At 38.7% G+C, this 22,438-nt stretch overlaps 1 protein-coding gene across 2 annotated transcripts; it reads left to right on the plus strand.

Moving 5' to 3' along the window:
- Positions 1-722: 722 nt before the first annotated feature.
- Positions 723-5,338, plus strand: LOC148028130 (putative inositol transporter 2). Of its 2 annotated transcripts, XM_087689809.1 has the most exons (9): positions 1,132-1,729; positions 1,844-1,963; positions 2,161-2,456; positions 2,577-2,647; positions 2,743-3,078; positions 3,227-3,334; positions 3,414-3,605; positions 3,693-4,088; positions 4,516-5,338. In XM_087689809.1, the coding sequence occupies exons 3-9, from the start codon at positions 2,306-2,308 to the stop codon at positions 4,981-4,983; spliced, it is 1,722 nt and encodes a 573-aa protein (XP_087545935.1). In that variant the 5' UTR covers positions 1,132-1,729; positions 1,844-1,963; positions 2,161-2,305; the 3' UTR covers positions 4,984-5,338. The 2 variants fall into 2 exon arrangements, with proteins under 2 accessions (XP_087545936.1, XP_087545935.1); XM_087689810.1 differs by lacking the exons at positions 1,132-1,729; positions 1,844-1,963 and adding an exon at positions 723-1,042 and having other exon boundaries at positions 2,241-2,456.
- Positions 5,339-22,438: the final 17,100 nt, after the last annotated feature.

A 22,438-nucleotide genomic window follows, 5' to 3' on the forward strand; every position in this document is an offset into this window, starting at 1 on the left:
TTAGGTGACATGTGAGATGCTCCATAGCCGATGTATGGGTTTTAGAGGTTCTCCAAAGATAAGGATAAGAATGAGAGAGTTCTATCAAGCTACTTAGTTCACCTGATACCCAGAGTTTTGTCAAGCTACTTAGTGTACGAAATGCCGAGGTCCTAGAGGCTAATATCATTATACTATTAGCACGCAGACCCACACACATGTGCACATACACACACAATCATAGTATTTTATATGTGTGTGTGTGTATACCCTCATGTACGCGAATATGAGAGTGTGTGTATAAGAGTGATAGGAGGCTGCAAGAAAGAGCAAAGAATATATATACATATATATAGGAGCGAGAGGATCCTGGAGTCGTGTGAAGTCAAAGTCTCACGTCAATGGGGGCGTTTTCGCAAGTGGAAAAGTTGTTTTGAAACGCGGGAAATATGCCAGATACACGAAAGAACAGGAGCGATACAACAATATAAAAATTAAAAATGCTGGCATCCGTTACTCTCATAGATTTCTTGGGAGTTTTTTTTAAAAAAAATTCTGATTTTCGTATCTTTTCGTTTTCTTGAATGCACTGTCAGTGGCTCATGCCACGTGGGTACCGCCCAAGAAGAAGCCAACAAAATGCATGCCCTTAACAACTCATTAGCTCACAAAACAAGCGAAGCACACGAGGCTGGCGCTCTCTCTCTCTCTCCCCCCCCCCCTCTTCCCCTCTGTGTCTGGACTTCGATGTCCTCATTCCGAGAAAATTACAGACCCATACGAACTTATCCGAGCCGTCTGCTTCCTCCTCACCATCGTATATCATGCTCATCATCGGATCGTCATCATCGCCATCAGCATTGCCATCACCATCATCGTCACCTTCTTTGGTTCCCTTTAATTGAAAAGCAGTGCCTGCCCAGGTCACTTCGAGTGAGCTCGTAATCTCTCTGGTAGCCCCACTTAGCAACAGCTACCCATGCTTTGTGACCCATATTATCCTTCTGTTGTAAGACGTATCGAGGAAACATTGATGTAAAGTGCGGAAGATAATAAGCCAAAGGTACCTTTCCTTTACCTACTCTCTTTCTGGGGTTTTATCCAATGCTAAAGAAAGCTTGCATGCTCCATGCTTTTGAGAATGAGCTCCATTCCGTGCAATGTAGAATAGCTTGAAAGGCTATTGCTGGCTTTTCTTCACATTTCTCTGAGGTCAGAGTAGGGTGCTAGATTGCTTACCCTTCCAAATAACACAATTGCCCTGATTGTGCTGTGAGATCAGCTTGTGACCCGAGATTGCATTTTTAGCCCGATTTGGGAACTCTGAAGTGGGATTGTATTATTATAATTTGTAGTATACCCATTTCGGGGGATGTTTAGTGCAAGTGCTGGAATGTGAGTCATGGTCAAGGCTCAGTAAGTGCATAAGACACTGCACAGCCAAAGGGCAGATCGCAATGATTGTGATGTAGCCTGCAATGGGTTACAATGATTGCGATATTTGTGGAACGTCTATCACACTTGTCTTTCTCTGGATGCGGATAAGGAGGAAACAGCAGTTTCTCAACTGGCAGTTCTTCAATGGATTCACATGCGAGCCGAGGGAGAGAGAGAGAGAGAGAGAGAGAGAGAGAGAGAGAGAGAGAGAGAGAGAGAGAGAGCCTGTGCCACCGATAAGATCACTCAGTTTCATGCCGGTTTGCTGTAGAGAGCTTGAGATTTCATGAACATGGCTTCACTTTTCCATGCGGTGATGCATCTGCTGTTACTTTAGTCGCTTTCTTGGAGAAGACATCGAGACGTCTGTGTTAACACCTTTCCTTTGGGCTTTGTCCGCAGTATGATTTCCTCTCTCTCTTTTCAGACCTTTGCTATCCGAAGATAGCCACTTTTACACGGCAACCAATCCATGGATGATGGCAACAGATGCTTCATCAGGATCGTAAAACACATTTCACGTGCTCTAAAGTTGTGGTCATCAGATGTATCCTCGCCAAAATCTTGCATAATCCATTCAAATTGAAATTCTATCATAGTATCTAGATTCCATGTACATGTAACATGTCATACATGTGATCCCCTTTTCAATTGAGGCCTGCCTGGCCACAGCTTTGAGCTTCTCAAGCGCCCTCTCTGTATTGGAGCATCATGTGGCCAACAATCCTTACATCTCTTGTACAGAATCATCATTGATACAGCAAACCTTGCATCCTTTTAACACAACCATCATTGATGCAACAATGCTTGTTTCCTATGCACAGATTTAATACTCCTACAGCAATTCTTGCATCTCTTCTCCAGAAGAAGCTCAAGGCCACTGTCCAAGATGGAGATGAGTTTTGAGAAGGGATCAGGACAAGGTTCTAGCTTAAGACAAGAGTTATCTGCTCTATGGAATGATCTTTGGAGAAACAAATATCTGTTGCTTCTTACCAGTGCAGCTGGGCTCGGAGGCCTTCTTTTCGGCTATGATACAGGTGAAACTGCAAGAGTCCTGTGGTTCAGATTCTGTCTCAAGAACAGGTTTCTGCATTTGTATCTTCTCAAAGTCTATGGAATTAAACTACGTACATCATCTGTTGAGCTTGTCTTTCCAGGTGTCATATCAGGAGCTTTGCTCTACATCCGAGATGACTTCAAATCTGTGGATGATAGTAAGCTCCTTCAGGTATGCATGCATCAAGACTTGTCATGAAAGAATGGCAATCTTCACTCTAGCGTTAAAGAATATGGCTGATGATTTCGCCTCTTAAACCTGCACAGGAGACAATTGTGAGTATGGCTATTGCAGGTGCAATTTTTGGAGCTGCGATTGGGGGATGGTTCAATGATAGGTTTGGGCGGAAGCCAGCAATTTTAGTGGCGGACGTCTTGTTTTTCCTGGGTGCCTTGCTGATGGCCTTGGCACCGAATCCAGAAGTCCTCATTGTTGGTCGAATATTTGTGGGCCTGGGGGTTGGAGTTGCCTCAATGACTGCTCCTTTATACATTGCTGAGGCTTCACCTGCCAGATACAGGGGAGCCTTAGTGAGTACAAATGTGCTCTTCATTACCAGTGGACAATTCTTCTCATATGCAATCAACTTGGCATTCACAAAGGTAGAGCTCCTAGTGCTCTTTCTGATCTCGGGTTTTGAATGTTTGTGGCTGTGATTATTTGCCACAATGGAAAGGTGGAAACCACGATTCTCATAATGATTTCTTTATCATACTTGCATCTTCGCATCTCAAAAATAACCCCATGCAGGCCCCAGGTACTTGGAGATGGATGCTTGGAGTAGCAGGTTTACCTGCATTGGTCCAGTTCTTCCTCATGGTATCTCTACCTGAGTCCCCTCGCTGGCTTTACCGGAAGGTAAGCAAGTACTAATATTCACTTGTTTTAACATGTCACTTCAGTTATTTTTGCTATCTCACATTGATTCACATGGCAGGACAAAACTGAAGAAGCATGCAAAATCCTCAGTAAAATCTACCCCTCAGATCAAGTGCAGAATGAAGTCGATGAGCTCAGGAGCTCTGTTGAGCAAGAAATCAAGGAGAAGGGTGCAGTGAAGACAACATACTCAGATCTTTGGAAAACCAAAGAAATTAGGCTGGCTCTTGTTGCAGGAGTTGGCTTACAGGTCATGTTGTGAATCTGGCTTACTTATAATGGCATGCTTTCTCTTGTAGATATCAGGTTTTGATAAATTTTATGTCTTTTGCATCAGGTTTTCCAGCAGTTTGTGGGTATAAACACAGTGATGTACTACAGTCCCTCTATTGTGCAAATGGCTGGATATGCATCCAATAGAGTAGCCTTGATGCTATCACTGATAGTGGCCGGTGTCAATGCATTAGGAACCATTGCTGGGATGTATCTCATCGAACGAGCTGGAAGACGTCCTCTGGTGATAAGCAGTTTGGCTGGTGTAATTGTGGCCCTTGCTGTTCTGACTGCTGCATTTCATGTCACATCACACGACTCTCCCTCAATAGATAAAACCCTGTCGTTCCAGAATGCCAGCTATACCTGTCCTGACTATCAGAAAGCTATCAGTTCTTCTTGGGATTGCACAGGATGTTTGAAGATGCACTGTGGCTTTTGTGCTGCACAAACCAATCAGGTATGCAACAGTTTCTCTATAATCCTATTAGTGCTATAGACTAAAACTCTGATCATGGTATTAGTTTGTTTTTAAATTCATTTTCCATGATCATGTTCCCATGGCTTGCCTTCTCATTGCCATTATGAAGTCTGAGTTAATGCTGATAAAAATTGACTTATTGTTATTGTTCCCCAAATAATGACGAGTTATGCAATGTTTCTGGAGTCAGCCTACTCCCAAATCAAGTCAACATTGCTACTTAGGTGCTTTGTGCAGTAAATGAGGACTCAAATTTTGGAAAGATGTTCTAAGAGAACTTACAGAGAACTAGCTCTCTTATAGCCCAAACCGATTGATTGTGGATCTTCATGAATATTTGGCAATAGTTTCTTTTGGTTGAATTACATTTGGTGGTTTACGTCTAATGTGGACATTCTTGATGCAGAATGCTCCTGGAGCTTGTCTCATATCCAATTCTACAATTGGTGACGGTTGCAAAGCACAATCACGGGCATGGTATACTGAGGGTTGCCCAAGCCATTATGGGTGGCTTGCTTTGATTGGGTTGTCTCTCTACATTGTATGTTTTTCACCTGGGATGGGGCCTGTCCCATGGGCAGTTAATTCAGAGATCTACCCACTCAGGTACAGAGGGATCTGTGGAGGCATTGCAGCCACTGCCAATTGGGTCTCGAACTTCATCATCGCCTTGACATTCCTGTCTCTCACAAATGCTCTCGGCACTTCCATGACCTTCCTGCTCTTTGGCGTCATCACAGTTCTGGCTTTGCTGTTTGTGATCTTCTTTGTGCCCGAGACGAAGGGCCTTTCATTCGAGCAAGTGGAGAGGATGTGGAGGAGAAGGGCTGGGAAGGATGTGCCCCTCACCAAGGAAGCCCATTCACCATTGTGAGTGTGGGGGTGGTCATGATGGGATCCTTTCTGTTACAGGCATTATTTTGTACAAAAAATCAGTCATGTATTGGAACATTATGCTGGCCGCAAGACTGCATTGCTCATCCCCAACATCATGTACTTCAGATACTGTCATATGCGGCCCAACCCATTGCAGCACATATTGCAACATGTACTAATACACTGGCCCATCCATTGCAACCCATATATTTGGCTCGATTGTAAAACGTTTGTACAACAATTGTAAAGGAGTGTGACGAAGTGACCGGTGTTTCTCATCAGGCGTTTATATGTAGACGGATTTCATATAATATAGAACAGTCTGTTTATCCTGAAATTTCAACTCTGACTGGCACGACTAACGAGCTTTCTGATACACATATATATGGAGCTTTCTGATGGCACGATTCACGAGCAAAGTCTTCTATTATGAGGAAGCGCCGACTCATTTCTGTAACCAATGTGTCCTTGTCTTCTCATCTTCTCATTACAACTATGGTCAAACAAACATTAGCCCGGACAATACCCTCATGACAAACACAGTGGGTAACCAGGTCATTACAATTGTCGCTCTTTTAATTTTGCATCATGATATCTGACATGATAGTCAGAACATTAGTATAGTGACTTGATTGTGCACAAGCTAATTAGCTGCGGGGTAATATCTTAAACAAAGTCCTACTCTCTATATTGCAAGAAATTTGGTCTAGTTCTTTGCTTTGCATTGAATTGGAGTGTATTCCATCAAATCTTCATCAACATGCATTTAGGCCAAAATGAGCTAAAGCATGCCCAATAGTATTGTAGGTGACAATGGCATGGCATATCACCAAGGCTTGCTCTTATATTTTAATCCAATCATTAGGTGTTGTATATGCTTTAACAAAGAAAGGCATGTAGATCTTCAATTGGTAATTAAAACTTCTTCTCATGGTATAATCCAAGTAACATGTATGGCCAAGATGTTGTGTTGCATAGCTTGTACTAGGTTTGTCAACTAAATTTTTCCTTCAAGGAGCATCATAAGAACCTTTATAGCTAAGGCATTTAAGCTTGAAGTAGCCAAGCTCATTGCAATTGTAAGACCTTTTTTGGGCATTCTGACTTGAAAAAACCTACTTCATCACAAATATTGGTGCACAGATCGGACGCCGTATGCGCGCGTAGTGAGCGTTAGAAGGTCCCCAAGAACAAAAGAACTCTACTTTTGCACAAAAAACAAGGAAGAAAGCTTGTACGACATCAAGCAAGAGACTAATTGGGTGCAATCTCTCCCCATGCCTTGTGTAAGCACTCTACAAAGCATGTATTTTATATATTATTCATCTTCAAGCTCAAGAAATAGCCCAATTTACAATTAGCACGCTTTAGCTTTTGTGTTTGCTTTTGTGCCACTAAAGAATTAAAGCTATTGGGCGCTCAAGGAGTCAGGCAGTATCTAAATACAATGTCCAATACAAATATTTAAATCATACATTTATACATATACAAAAGTAATAAATAAATATCAAGCGCTTTAGTAAATAAGCGCGACAAAATATAGACGTCATGTCTAAGATACGCGCCTATAAAAAATTGATGATAATTTGAATACATGCTATTCTCCAATGCTTCCCAATGCCACCGCTACTTCCTTTACATATCAACTGAAGCATTCACAATTGTTAGAAAAATAATACAATTAAATCGACAAAAGTGAATACTTAGCAGTCTTCAGCTATAAAAATAAATTGGTTAGAACTCAATCCTAACCTTAATTTATTACGAGTGCACACTCTAAACTCATAAACGTTTATTAATTTAAATATGTATTTTGCGAAATCACCCGCTATGGAATCACCCACTTACACATTAAATTAACAAAACATCCGAAAAGGATAGGCGTTCCCATCAACTTTTCGCACAAAGAATCCACCTTGTGTATGAGCCCCGGTAATAAAATTTTACGGAATTTATCGCAAAACCTCCTGGAATCCACCGTGGAATATGCCTCCTGGCATCATACCCCCGGGGTGGGATAGCAATTGTCCTCAATTGCTATTAGCTCAATGTGGAGCTAACAGTGTAGGAAAAGCACTTAGGTCTCTAGCGTGCATGCATTGGGTGTCTTCAACAGGATGAGTTTTAAACTTAACCAAATATCTAGAATATCTACGGCCAGTTCTAGTGGTCATAAAGTCAGTATTGATAATAGTTTCAGGCTCTAGGATTTCAGTTTCTTCGTCTAGCAAAGAAGGATTTTCATAGATAGGGTGTACATGTAGTTGTCCTCTAAAATGTCGTAATAAACTGATATGAAAGGTGTTGTGGATTTTTCAATGTTGTGGTAATTCTAGCTTAAATGCATTGTCATTGATTTTTTGTATGATCTTGAATGGTCCATAAAATCTAGGTGCTAATTTGACAACGGGGTGTTTATCTACACTTTGTAATCTTCGTTTTTCAATTCGTAACCAAACATAATCATCAACTTTAAAACTCAGCTTTTTTTTTCTTGTTTGCTTGTTTTATTTATGATTGCTAGGCTTTGGTAATCATAACTTTAACTTTATAAAAAATAGTAGCATGCATGTTAGCAATATCATCAGCAGTCTGAATTTTGTTTGATAATGATGTAACATGTGTAGGCAATCGATATCCATAAATAATTTCAAATGGTACTTTCTTTGTAGCTGTATATGGTGTGTTATTATATGCAAATTGAAATAAATGTAGATATGTATCCCATGTGTGTGGTTTTGAAATTATGTAGGCACGCAAAAGATCTAAAATAGTACTGTTAGTAGCTTCTGTTTGACCATTTGTTTCATGATGAAATGCAGATGAAAAATCAATCTTTGTTCCTAAGTTAGCGAACAAAGTAATCCAAAATTATTACAGAATCTAGAATCACGATCAGAAATAATGACGTTAGTAAAAGTAATTTTCAAAAACAATTGAGCAGCTTAAGATGCAGTTAAGGTTTTTTTGCATGGAATAAAATATGATTGTTTGCTAAATCTATCTACAATAGTCCAGATCATATCGTGATTAGGTTTAGTGTTAGGTAGACCAGTGATAAAATCCATTGAAATCTGTTCCCATGGTCGTGATGGAATGGATAATGGCATTAGTAAACCATATTATTTACCATGGTGTCTTTTTACTCGTTGAAAAATTAGGCATTCAGATACAAAATTAGATACATCAGTGTCCATGTGTGGCCAATAAAAATCTTCAATCAATGTACGCAAAGTAGATATAATTCCTCTATGACCTTGATATGGGGGACAATGAATTTCATGCAAAACAAATTATCGAAATGGAAGAGTCACACATAATCTTTTTTCATAAAACATAAATCCATTAGTGTAAGACAATGAATCAATAGGAATCCAGTTATTTGCAACTAATTTATTTCAATCAGCTTGAAAAGTAGGATCTTGGTGATAAGTATCTTTCATAAGAATAAGGGAATCAAATGATATCACAGAAATATTTTGAATTGTCGGTCTTCTACTCAAAGCATCAGCAACAACATTCTCTTTTCTAGGTTAATATTGTATAAGGGGATGAAAACTTTGAATAAAAGCAGCCCATTTAATGTGCCGGTTAGATATTTGTGGTTGACTAAGGAGATGTCTAATGCTTTGTTGGTCAGTTTTGATCATGAATTCAAATCCCATTAAATAATGTTTTCATAGACGTAAGGCTTGTACTACGGCTAGCAATTCCTTGTTATAGGTAGAATATTTAAGTTCAGATGGTTTGAGTTTGCAGCTAGAGTAAGCTATGGGATGAGAATCTTGCATAAGGACTGCTCCTATTCCAGATCCACTAGTGTCAGTAACTACTAAGAAGAATGGTCTATTGAAGTTAGGTAATTGTAATACAGGAGCATGAGTTAAAGCATGTTTCAGCAAATCAAATGACTTTTGTTGATTGTCAGACCAATTATACACAATGCCCTTCTTTCAGAGTTTTGTTAAAGGTAATGCAAGTAATGAGAAATTCCTCACAAATTTTTTGTAAAAGCTAGCAAGACCTAGAAAAGAACGTAATTCATGCACATTTTTGGATATCGGCCAATTTAAAATTGCTTCTATTTTTTAGGGTCGACTTTAATACCTTCTGATGAAATAATATATCCTAGATATTCAATTTCTGTTTGGAAGAATTCACTCTTTTCTGGATTAGCATATAATTGATTGTCTTTTAGTAACTTAAAAACTAAAGACAAATGTTCATAATGCTCATTTTCATTTTTACTGAAAACTAATAAGTCATCAAAGAAAACAATGACACAATGCTGATGTTTCAAAAATATGTGATTCATCATACGACTGAATATGGCTGGTGCATTAGTTAAACCGAAAGGCATAACCAGAAATTCATAGTGTCCAAATTGTATTCTAAATGCAATTTTGAATATATCAGATTTGTCCAATATTACTTGATGATATCCAGATTTAAGATCTATCTTACTGAATATGGCAAATCCTTGTAGCTTGTCCATAAGATCATCTACCCTAGGAATCGAGTATCTATTCTTAACAATAATTTTATTTAGGCACGATAATCAATGCACATGCGATAGGTATTATTTTTTTTCTTCACTAATAAGACAGGCACACCAAATGGAGAACTACTAGGTCTAATTAATTCTATGTTAAGCAATTCGTCTATGTGGTTTTGAATTTCTTTCTGTTCAATTTGGTTATGTCTATATGGTGCTTTACATGGTGGTTGTGTTCCAAGAATTAAATCTATCTTATGATCTTCAGGACGTGTAGGTGGTAATTCAGGTGGTCAATCAACAGCAAAACAATCTTGGAATTAGAAAAGAAATTGTGTATGCCTAGGATGCATCTGGTTTTCTTTAGCTTGAATTTCATTTACCTATATTAATTAAATAGGATTTGCTACTTTTACGTAATGCATGTTTAGCCTGAGTATGAGTAAACAATGGAAAATTATTGAAAGCGTGTATACCATGCAGTGTGATTTGTTTTCCTTGAAAATAAATTTTAATTGAATGCATAGAATAATCTATATCAGGATTATATTGATGACGCCAAGGCATTCCTAAGATAATGTCACTAGACTGCAAAGGTACAACTAAAAAATTTCTTTGTTCAGTATAATCACCAATTTTAATTTCTAAATTATGCACCTCTTGTATTCCATTGTATCTCGTACCTAGGAATGCAGCCTTGATGCGATAATGTGTAGAAACAGTATGTAAATTTAATTCTTTGACCAGTTTTGCAGAAATAAATTCATGTGTGCTCCCATTATCATGTAAAATAGTCTTTTCTTTACCATGTACAAAACATTTCATTGTTAATAAGGAATGGGGAGTTGGTATACATGGCAAAGTATTATTAGTAGTACCAATGTCGTCATCATCTTCCGTAAAATGCGGCATCTCTTCACGTTCTTCATCTTCTATTGCTACCAGATAATTGATATGAACAGATGGCTTTTTGGATTGACAATTGGCTGCTAGATGTCCAGGTTGATGACATTTATAACAAACTATGGGTTTTTCTTTGGATACATTATTGGTAGTGGCAGAAAGTTTAGGAATGTTGGGATTTGACTGAAGAGATGGCTTAGGGTTTGGATTTGTGTTTGATGGCAAGGCAGGTGGTCGTGTCCAAGATTTACGGAATGAAGATGGAAGAAAACGACTTTGATTGAATCTTCGAAAATTTGAATTGAATTGTTTGGAACCAAACTTACCATTAGTTGGAAATTGTTGTGGTCGCTTATCTCGTCCGCGAAGTTTATCTTCAGTGTCATGGACCAAGGAAATTGCATCTTCAAGGGTTGTAGGCTTGAACATATTGACCCTCGCATAAAAATGTCCAAGTAGACCAGACATAAACTTGCGTTTATGAGTTGCTTCAGGTACATCTTCGAGCATTCGTAGTATATTATGAAATAGGTTCGCGATCCCTTTGTTGTAGAAGGTCCCATTGTTTGATTGCTTTTTCGTGGAACTGAGGTGAAAGGAAATTCTGCAAAAATTTCTTTTGGAAAGTCTCCCAAGTAGTGGGACAATCAATGCTTTTGCGGACAACAGTCCACCATAAAGATGCTCGATCAACTAAATGGTTAGTGACACATTTAATTTTGTCTTTCTCAGCATATGTTTCTTCATGGAAATAATAATCAAATTGACTGATAAAAGCAAGGACAGTCTTTCCATCGCGTGATCCATTGAAAGTACGAAATTTGAAGTTTCTTTTACTTATCTTTGTTTCTTTCCGAATAGATTGGGCTTCAAGTGTTGCATCGATGGTATGTCGTATAAGATCTTCAAGTTGCGATCCATCTTGGTCGGTGGTAGATTGTTGCAGATTGGCCAATTGAGCTTGCAAAGTTTGTCGTGCTCTTCGTTCTTCTTGAAGCTGCATCATAATCAAATCCAACTTTTGCTCCATTGTTGGTTCGGGCAGATCACCTTCAGCCATAAAATCTTCCATGGTTTGATAAGTCATCTTGTAAAATTCCAAAAGACCTCACACACTCGAAACCTTGTTAGCGGGATGAGCGTAGCTCAAAGGCAGGTTTACAAGGCTTGTATATTATTTTTTTAGTTTGGCTTTTGTAGTATTTCTCCTTTACGATTGCGAAATTGAGTGTTGAAGTTTTTTATTAAGCTTCTTTTGAAGCCTTATAAGCTTATCCTTAAAGCTTGAAAAGCTATAGAAGAAATTTCTTATCTGTTCTTAACGACTTCATGAAGGATCTTTTCGTGTGGTCCTCCGCCTGTAGAGCCCGTGGTCCCTCACGATTTGAGTGTACAGCAGGGGGGTCTTGACTGCCAGGAACACGCTGGTATCGATCGTTTGCCATGAGACTGACTGTAGAGCTTGATCGTTCTAGGAGCTCTGCCTTCACGCGAGATGGTAAGTGATTGGAAGCTCTCGATCTCAGCTTCACTTTGATACCATTGGTGCACAGATCGGACGCCGTATGCACGCGTAGTGAGCGTCAGAAGGTTCCCAAGAACAAAAGAACTCTACTTTTGCACAAAAAACAAGGAAGAAAGCTTGCACGATATGAAGCAAGAGACTAATTGGGTGCAATCTCCCCCCATGCCTTGTGTGAGCACTCCACAAAGCATATATTTTATATATTATTCATCTTTAAGCTCAAAAAATAGCCCAATTTACAATTAGCACGCTTGAGCTTTTGTGTTTACTTTTGTGCCACTAAAGAATTAAAGCTATTGGGCACCCAAGGAGTCAGGCAGTATCCAAATACAATGTCCAATACAAATATTTAAATCATGCATTCATGCGCATACAAAAGTAATAAATAAATATCAAGCGCTTTAGTAAATAAGCGCGGCAAAATATAGACGTCATGCCTAAGATACGCGCCTATAAAAAATTGATGATAATTTGAATACACGCTATTCTCCAATGCTTCCCAATGCCACCGCTACTTGCTTTACATATCAATTGAAGCATTCACAATTGCTAGAAAAATAATACAATTAAACCGACAAAAGTGAATACTTAGCAGTCTTTAGCTATAAAAATAAATTGGTTAGAACTCAATCCTAACCTTAATTTATTACGAGTGCACACTCTAAACTCATAAACGTTTATTAATTTAAATATGTATTTTGCGAAATCACCCGCTATGGAATCACCCACTTACACATTAAATTAACAAAATGTCCGAAAAGGATAGGCGTCCCCATCAACTTTTCGCACAAAGAATCCACCTTGTGTATGAGCCCCGGTAATAAAATTTTACGGAATTTATCGCAAAACCTCCCGGAATCCATCGTGGAATATGCCTCCTGGCATCAAATATAGCATTTGGAATTCCCTTCAGCTTCCACTACCATGTAAGCATGATCATGTGGGTTAGGTCTTGCACCATAGTAATTTGCATGTCATCTTGGAATGGAAGTGTTTCAAGAAGTAATTTTGGACAATACTACTTTTGTATCATAGAATAATCATGTTGCAAGGATGGTTGGGTGGTAAGAGTGCAACTTGTTTGGTTAATAGAACCAATTGGGGGATCTCTAAAATTGATTTTCAAGATCCCCCAAATTGATTTTCAATTTTATTAAAAATCTTTACTTCCAAAAAATTTCTATTCTTTTTTGTGCCAAACTTGTTCAAAAATATTTATTTATATATTCTAAAAGCTCGTAGAAATGAGAGGAATGGTTATTAAGAGGATCAAAGCGGAGTACTTTTAGAAGCGAAAAACTTTTATTAGAGATTCTATGGGAAAATTAACTAAGAGGAATATATAAGGGCTTCTTCAAAAGTTTGGGTTTAGGCTTCATCCTCAAATTTGTTGTTGGTAAGTTCATCTTTTGAGTCCTCAAGTCTACTTCTTCTGTGATGACTTGTAGATCACTTTGAACTTACTATCTTTCCTAGACATAGTAGCCATTACTTCATAGACTATTTGTAAAGCAAACCAAAATCACTAGGATTCTCTTTTTTGAAAATGAAAACTTATATAGCCAAATTCTCCTTATAGCCAAGGCCCTTTAAGATCCTTCATTCATGGTCCCCTTTATCATCTAATAAAATCTATTTCTAGGTTACAACACAATGTAAACAAAACCATTTTATAATGTGCATTAGTGTACTTCAAAGTAACTTCACCTCCTTTTAGCCCACAACATGTGCAATATATTTTTCTCCTCTCTTTGGAAAATACATAATGAAGAGAGAGCTTTGAACTTGACTAGCAAATCTTTTATGGCTAGTCTCCTTGCAACCACTCCCTAAAATAGTATATTACATTTAAAAGAGTCAAGTACCTTTCCATGCATGCTTGAGCCTCTTTTTCCAAATGTGTAGGGAACCTTGAGCCTTTGAGTTTTCCTAATTGCACAAAGCCTTTAGAAACCATCTTCTTGCCACCTCTTCAAAGTACTATCTCACTTTGAGCTTACCAATGGGTTTCCCTTCACCCCTTATCCAGTCCTTCTAAGTAACCTGTATGTTAATTATTGAACTATGTTGGTAATGAAGTTTTGTTTTAATAAAAGACCCCTCATGAGTCATAGCCAAAACACCTCAAGCACATTCAAATTATATTGATCTGCAATGCCGGCCACATGAGTTACAAAGCCAATGCATAGGGGATATCCCCCACTACCTTCAATACACTATGACCTTAAATATAAACATCCATCCACCATTAGAGCCCTTCTTGCAAGATGAAAGTGAGATTTTGGCATTTCCCAACAAGACTAGATAGAAACCTTCCTCAAAGGTGGCATTCGATAACACCACCATCACCCCTTTTATGAGGCTCATTAGACAAACAACAATCTTGACCAATAGTTGACAACAGTCTAAGCCACATTCCAAGCTTTTATTTTCTAGATAGTCCCATTCTAGAAAAAAACATCCTTATAGTTAAGGTCCTACCATTTTCCACCTAGAAATAAAGAGAAAGCAATCCACTATTAGAACCACAGTTCGTCTTCCTCCAATCTCTTTGAAAATAGAAAAATGTGAGTTTTTTTTGTAAGCATTCCAAATGATGACTACCCAATCTAAACAAGTACCCTTTCTAATTTCTCATCCCACTATCACCCAACCAATATAGAGTTTCAATCTTATAGGCATTGATTTGAGACCTTGAAAGATAGGCTAACTCATCACATGTCTTCAAAATCACCTATAAGGAAGCCTACTAAGTAACCAATACATTTGGATTGTCATCAATAAACATTTGGGCATAAAAAGTATCTTTGTTAGGTAGAGGGAGAACCTTAATTAAACAAGGTGATGCTTTTCTTTCAATTTGACCAACAAGTAGAGGGGTAGTAAGAGCAAACAATAAAGGAGCTAGAGGGAAACCTTGCCTCGCAAACCTCTTAATTTCAAAAAAAAATTTGAAATACCCATACAAAAACCACTATATGTATATTTAAAAATAGAGCCAGAACCAATCTATTGAACACATAGACAAGTTTAGAGAATTGCAAAATGCATAGGATAAATTGCTGATCTTGTTATAAGCTTTGATAAGATCCACATTCACAAAAAGATAGTTCCCATCTTTCTCCAAAGCATGCATTAGGGGAGTTTTGAGGTCTCGAAAATGCCCTGTAAGAGATCCTAGAGAGAGAAAAAAATTTAAGAAATAAAATCATTTTATAGAATTTTTAAAAGATTTATATTTTGGTAAGTTAAAATATCAAAATTCGTTAATAAGTTATTGTCGTGATATTCTCGTGGTCACATCAAACCTAGAAATCTAGGTCGCCATAAAGTTGGCAATGTTGTCATAATGAAGATCTTACCTCTCCTCATTAAAGTGAAAAGTAATATTCAATTTGAATTTTGGTGGATACTCGATTGCCTCCCTCCATCGTTTCTCTCTTCTTTTTTTCTCCTCCTTAGTAGTCTCTTCTTTGTTTTCGTTCTTGCTTCTAATCATATCCTTAGCTATGGATCAATCATCCAATGATCTCTGTAACTCAGCTGCGGATCAATCATCCAATGATCTCTGTAGCTCTCATAAAAGATCTCTCTATCATCTTCATATTGAGTTGGATAGTGAGTATGAACCAATAAGAAAGAGAACAAAGTCTATCACGGTTTTACAGAGTCTATGAAACGTATACAGAGGTTTGAAGGAAAGAAGAATATTGATCTTTGGTTAGATGGAAAGCTATATCCCAAAGATCCTAGCAGAAATAGCACTCCTCCTTTCTATAATAGCTCATCATTAATGAGGTTTATTGGTGATGGCTACAATGGATTTTTAGGTTATACACTTAACCTTGTTGCAGAAAAGGATATCCTTGGACTAGAGAATCATCTTTTGATGAAACACAATATAGAGTTGTTGCAGAAGCTAGAGGATTGTCAACAAAAATTTCATTTATTGGAAAAGCGTATCAAAGCTTATCAACGAAAGCAAACTTTATTAGGCCTTCGAAATCGACAAAGAGCTCTTAAAAATATTGAGAATCTCAAACGAGGAGGAGGCTATGGTAAAAGAATCCAAGCAGCAAGGTATATTTTTTTTCACTTGAAAAATCTTAAATATGGCTTTATTTAAATTACTTGCATTGATTTGTGATGTTAATTTTTCTTAGATCTCTTCTACAACCAAATGCAAGTGAAAGAGATTCTTTAAAAGCAGCTCAGTTTTATTATCATCTTCTTCCTTCAGTAGTTTCAAAGGATATTTTGGAGAAGAAGAAATTTAAAAAGGCAAAGAAACAATGCTTGGAGTCATTTGTAAAAGATCATTCTTTGGATTCTGAGTTAGTATAGAAGACACTGGATAGTATTGGTATCAGTCGAGATGCTTATATGCAACTTTTCCAGCTTTTACAATCAAATATGAAGCAAGGACACGTACGCAATTGCATACTTCTGAAGCCATTTGTGGTTAGGACTATTAGACAGAGAGTTAATAACAAAGTGATGGGGATTCTAGGTGAGCCTTTTCATATCAAGGCTAGCTTCAAGGGCAAGAAAAAGGAGGTTACATTCAATGAATTTAACAATATTTTCCTTGACTTGCCCACCCTACAATGCTTAATGATCAAATTTTATAACTTGTCAGTAGAAGCAGAGGCACAGGGAGTAGCTAGATTTGTGATTAAACTTGATGAAAGTGAGATTCTGAAATGTAAAAAATTGGAGAGAATCTCTATCACCTTGATGAATAGAGCACTTTCGTCAGGTCATTGCAATCACTCAACATCATTTAGTGTTCAATCTGAATATAACATCTAGTGGCTAGGAGCATTTGAGGTAGATACTGAGAATTTTGATATACTATATTGGGTTTTTCATCAAACATCAATACCTAATGTTATTCAAAGGCAACAAGCAGGAGAAGAGCTATTTGTTGAAGGATTTAGGAACTACAGAATTGAGTGGCACATAGCTGGTGACCTAAAGACACTCAAATGTATATATAATATATCAAAGGGAGCCAACTCGAGATCTCCTTGCTTATATTGCATGTCACTAGCTACAGAGTTAAACTCAAGCAATTGGAATAGAGTTCCCTCTAGGCAATACTGAAATGGTCTTAGATGGCCACAAAAGTAGCACACAAAATCTCACAACAATTTGAGATTTTTGCTTTGCCTTGCTTTTGATGCCTCTATAAGTACTATTTAAGAGAAAGAGTAGGAGAGCTTCTTACCTATTGCTTGCTTGCTCAAATCCTTGCTTCTTTTTCTTCACTCATTTAGCCTTAATAACCAACCTCTCTTAGTGGTTTCATTGTGATGCCACATTATGAATCACATGGTGGGGGACTTGCTTTAGCTACTATATCAAACACACACCATGCACACAAGAGAAAGCTCACTCAAGAGCACAATAAGAGAGATGGAAGCCAAAAAAAATTTGTGTCAGGTTTTTCTTCTTCTTTCACACACAATACAATGTATACAAAGTATAGATAAGATACAATATAAAAAAAAGTAGCTTACTAAGTCAAACAATGTATAACTTACTATACTAATCGACTGGCACTATAATTATGCTAGTTGTAGGTAGGTACAACAAACTAAATGTAATAAGTCAATGGCCATGTGAGGATCATAATGACCCTTGATATGCTAAGTATAGATATATAGATCCATCTAACCAGGTGATCCATTGTTAATATCCGCATATGTTGAGCTTGTCATCTCAACACAAAGGTCACATTTATGCTATTTGGTTACATATACCTTTTTTGAAATACAAGTCAGGATCCAACCAGCATCCAAAGTTTACACATGGCTTCTCTTCATAATGGGAGCCTTACAACTTTGAATGTCCTAGACACAACCAAATGTTGAGTCTATGAAGATGAATTCAAAGAAGATCTTTTGTATGTTCTTTAGTGAAGATATCTACTTCATTCTCCTTATTTGGATAACATACAAGTTGTATAACCCCATCCTTGATCAAATTACATATGTAATGGTATTGGATCTCAATATGTTTGGTATATGCATTAAACACTTAATTTTTGGCAATGATGATGCAACTCTGATTGTCACATCTTAGTACTATTAGATCTTCATCCTGCACTTCAATATACTATAGGATCCTCATTAATCTTATTGCTTCATATGCAACAAACCAAGGTGCATTGTACTCTGATTCGAAAGTAGTAAATGCCATTGTTGATCGCTTCTTACTAATCCAAGAGAAGATTCCTAAACTCAAAGAGGAACAATATTCAAAAATTAATTTTCTAGATTCATTGTTGCCTACCCATTTGAGTCATAGTTCTCCACCAAAGAACTTTCAAAACTGTATGTGAAGAGTTTCATTCAAGTATCTAAGCACTACATCCTAGCTTTCTAATTAATTTGTCATGGTTTGTTTGAGAATCTACTTAAAACAACAACAAAAGAATTAATATTTGGGCTAGTTGAAAGGTAGAGCCTGAATAAAAGCACACAAGTAAAAGCAAAAGCAAAGAAAGAGCTATGGTGGATAAAAAAAGAGAGCAAGAGAGAGAGAGATGTTGTATGTTGAAACTTTAACAATAACAATATGCAACTGAACTTTCCTTATTCTAGTCACTCAAATAATAAATAATAAAGTGATAGTGATGGGTGCCTATCACTACTTGCAATATATTGGTGTGCAGTCACAATGTGTATAGTAAATACAAGGCAGTATAGACACATGCACCTTTATCCCTAGCAACTTTTCACTTAAAGGTGAATGTGTCTTGAGTGAGAAGAGAATAAGAAAAAAAGTTATAAATGCACATATAGTACAACATGACAAGGAATAGATGTTATCTCAGCCTATGCCCATCATCTTCCTAAGGAAGGAAAAATGCTATACTATGAATTTTTTAGTGAGTAGATCTCTAGGATTCTTGTCAATCGGGATCTTGACAAGCTTAAGCAACTAGTCCTCTACCACGTCCCTAATGAAGTGATCTCAATGTGCTTTGTCTTCGCATATGGATGCGATCGGATTCTTAGCTAATTGAATAGCACTTGTAGAATCTGAATGCAGTACATGAGTAATAGTAATACCAAGGTTTATCACCAAACAATAACCATAGGGCCTTCATACAAGCCTCAATCATCATTACTGCAACATACTCTACCTCAGTAGTAGATGAGGTTGTGCATTTCTACACTGTGGACATACAATAAACAATACTTATAGAAAAAGTGAAGACATACCTAGATATGGACTTCTTATTATCTGTATATCTTGAATAGTCAAAATCAGTGTAACCCACAATTATAGTATCCTAGCCACTATAGCAAATGCACATATCTACAATGCCTTTTAGGTACCTTATGATATCCTTCATAGCATCTCAATGTCGGTAGCTAGGTGTAGCCATACGGCATGCCATAACTCCCACTACAAATGCTATGTTAATGTGAGTAGCTATCATGGCATACATCAAATTGCCCATTATAGATTGTTAACCCTTAGATGAACAAGGTGAAAAATATGGAAAATCTAAAGCAGAAGACAAGGCCAAGGAAAAAGTGAAATGGAAGATGAAGGCATACCAAGAAGAATCTAGAAACATAAGAAGTATAGAAAGTCCTAAATCAAGGAGAAAGGTGCACAAGAAAAAGTGCAGGTCAACTCTTTTGTAAAATAGCACAAGGCACACCATGATTTATTTCAAGAGCGTTGGGCTCTCACCCATGCAATTTGTAAAGGTAGATGGGCAGTAGGAAGGAAGCTAGGAAGATAGGAGGATAATGGGAAAAAGGGCCTAGGCCACGAGACTGACCATGTAAAAAAGAGGATAAGGGGATGATCACCCAAAGGGGATTTACGGATTTGTATATAAAGTTGAAAAGTGAATGAGAAGCTCATTCTGGTGTGTGGCAAAAAGTAGCTTTCCTCTTCTTCTTCTTCTTCTTCTTCTTCTTGCTTGCTTGAGCTTGTGCTTAAGAGAGGGAGTGTAAGGAGTGAGTGTGTCAGTGAGGGACCGTGGTGGAGAAGCTCTCCATCTTCTCCTCTCTTCTTCTCTTCTCTTCTCTTCTCTTCTCTTCTCTTCTCTTTTCTTCTCTTCTCTTCTCTTGCTCGCGGTGATGGAGCTTGGAGGGTGGAGCTTGCTTGAAGCTTGCACTTGGATCGTTGAGCTACCGGAGTGCTCGGGAGAGGAGGCAACTCAATCAGGTGTGGAGGTAAGCTCACTACACTCATAGGGATGGATAGCACATCAGCTATGGGAGAGGTAGCCATTAGTGCTTGGCTTGGAACCCTTGAAGCAATAAGTGGTCCATGGGTCTCGGCGGTTGATCACCTCTACATTTTGGTTTTGTTGTCGAGACCAACAGATTCAAGCCTTGGGTGCTTGCGCGCTCCAAATAGAGCATTGAAGTAGGTTTCTTCCCAAATTGGTGCTTTAGGTAGATAGGTAGGAACTGAGGGAGTTTGAAGAGGTATTTGGTCTCCTTAGCAAGTAGGTTTTTGGTTTTTTGGATTTGGAAAAGTAGGTTGGATTAGTGTAGGTGTTTTCTTTGTGAGTTGGATGCATTAGGGTAGGAAAAAATTAGAAAAAAGAAAAAGAAAAACAAGCACCAGGGTTTTTGCTATCATAACAGGGCAAGAGGGTTTGATTTTGATTTGTTGGACAATTTGTGTTTTGGAGTTTATTTGCTATTCTAGATATACACAATCCTTCATTAGGGTCCACTCTTACATTCTAGAAGTTTGTGCGACCCCTCATGACCAGAATCATTAGAAACGAATGATTTTTGTCATCGTTGAAACCCTCATCCACAGGAATTGGACATTGTTTACCAGAGTTCGATTCCCAGAATTGGACTTGGACAGGACTTGGACAGTCTGATTCCTAGAATCGGATGGTCTGATTTTCAGTCTTGGACCAACCCATCCTGTCTGATTGAACATGCCCTGTCTGATTTTAAAAATCGGACGCACCAAAATCAGACGCACATCAAAATCGGACCAACTCATAATCGGACCATCTAGAATCGGATGCTCAAAATCAGACACCTGTCAAATCGGATGTCCGATTTCCATAATCGGATGTAGAAAAATTGAATACACAAGAATCGGACCAACTATGCAATCAAATATCCAACCGTCCAATCGAACACCCCATTTGTCCAGTTGAACACGCACAACAATTGGATCACTCTATAGTTGGACCAACCATAGGACTCACACCCCCAACTACCAATTGGACCACTCTTCAGAATCGGACCTAGTCCAGTCAGGCGGACTGTCCAACTCTGAAAGTCGAACCACCCAGAATTGGACAGTCTGATTCTGGCAATCGAACCAACAAGTGCCAGAACAAGAAAATACAGACTTAGAGACCACATAGAGCCGAAAGCACATTATAGATCTATCACTGGGCTAAAATCTAGAGCAAGTAATTCAAAACTTGGCTACGAACTGTCCTTCAAATGGTGCATGGTGTTTAGCGTAACGGCCCTGTGGGCTGGGGGGAACTGCCCCCCTGGACTCTCGTAGAAGGGGCTCTGCCCCCTCCGCACCTCCCCAAGTAGGCTGGAGAGAAAACACATGCCATGAAAGGTCCTCCAAATTAGATCCTAGTGTAGATGTGGGAGCTCTTCGAGCTCTGCCCTGAGATCTACGGACCACTTCTTACTCAAGTGTTTCGAACTGAGCAGCCATGGCTACCTCTCACATAGCCGTCGCGCAACGCCTACCTTGTGAGTGTAGTGAGCTTACCTTGATGCTCGATCGAGTACCTTCCTCTTTCTTGCACCCCTGCAGCTCCACCATCCTTGAGGCGAGCTCAAGCAACCTCAATCCCTCTCCCATGAGCTTCATCCTCCATAGCCACGTTCAAGACCAGAGGAGAGAAGAGGGGAGGAGAAGATGAAGAGGGAGAATGGAGAGCTTCTTCCCCAAGGTCCCTTGCCCTCCCACGATCACTCCCTCACACACTCTCACGCTCTCAGTCCCTCTCACAAGCACAAGCAAGGAGGCACGAAGGTGAGAAACAGGAGGAGAAGAAGAAGGCGCTGTCTGCCACACACAAGGATGCTCTTCTCATTTACCTTTTAACTTTATATACATGCCCTTAATTTCCATGGGCGGTCGTTCCCCTTTTTTACATGGCCGGCCATTAGCCTAGGCCCTTTTTCCCATTGTCCCTCTATCTTCCTAGATTCCTTTCCACCGCCCGTCTACATTTACAAATTGCACGGGTGAGAGCCCGGCGCTCTTTTACAAGATTTCAGGGTGCGCCTTTATATTTTAAAATGCGCCTTTCCCCTTTTGTATTTGCCTTGGACCTTTAAGGTTGCCCTTGCGCTTTTGGCCTTTTCTCCTATTCTTACTTCAGTCGGGCTACCTTTTTTTTCCGCCTTTGCCCTGCGACTTTCCCGCTTTCTTTTGCTTTCTTCGTGTTGGGGTTAACATTACCCCCCTCCTAGACGAGTGCCAGTCCCATGGCACTGTGGCGGGAAGTAGTGGGATAAAGGATGCTAGTGGTAGGTGTGACTGGCGGTT

Source organism: Lygodium microphyllum, chromosome 12 (assembly GCF_053477565.2).
Source record: "Lygodium microphyllum isolate KBCC chromosome 12, Lygodium_microphyllum_v1.1.10, whole genome shotgun sequence".
In the NCBI taxonomy this organism is placed as follows: Eukaryota; Viridiplantae; Streptophyta; class Polypodiopsida; order Schizaeales; family Lygodiaceae; genus Lygodium; species Lygodium microphyllum.

Bases quoted from the DNA above. Each gene is read 5' to 3' on its own strand.
- LOC148028130 (XM_087689810.1), top strand. From the start codon at position 2,306: ATGGAGATGAGTTTTGAGAAGGGATCAGGACAAGGTTCTAGCTTAAGA. The intron at 2,648-2,742 runs GTATGCATGCAT...AAACCTGCACAG, and splicing joins ATGATAGTAAGCTCCTTCAG to GAGACAATTGTGAGTATGGC. The intron at 4,089-4,515 runs GTATGCAACAGT...TTCTTGATGCAG, and splicing joins GTGCTGCACAAACCAATCAG to AATGCTCCTGGAGCTTGTCT.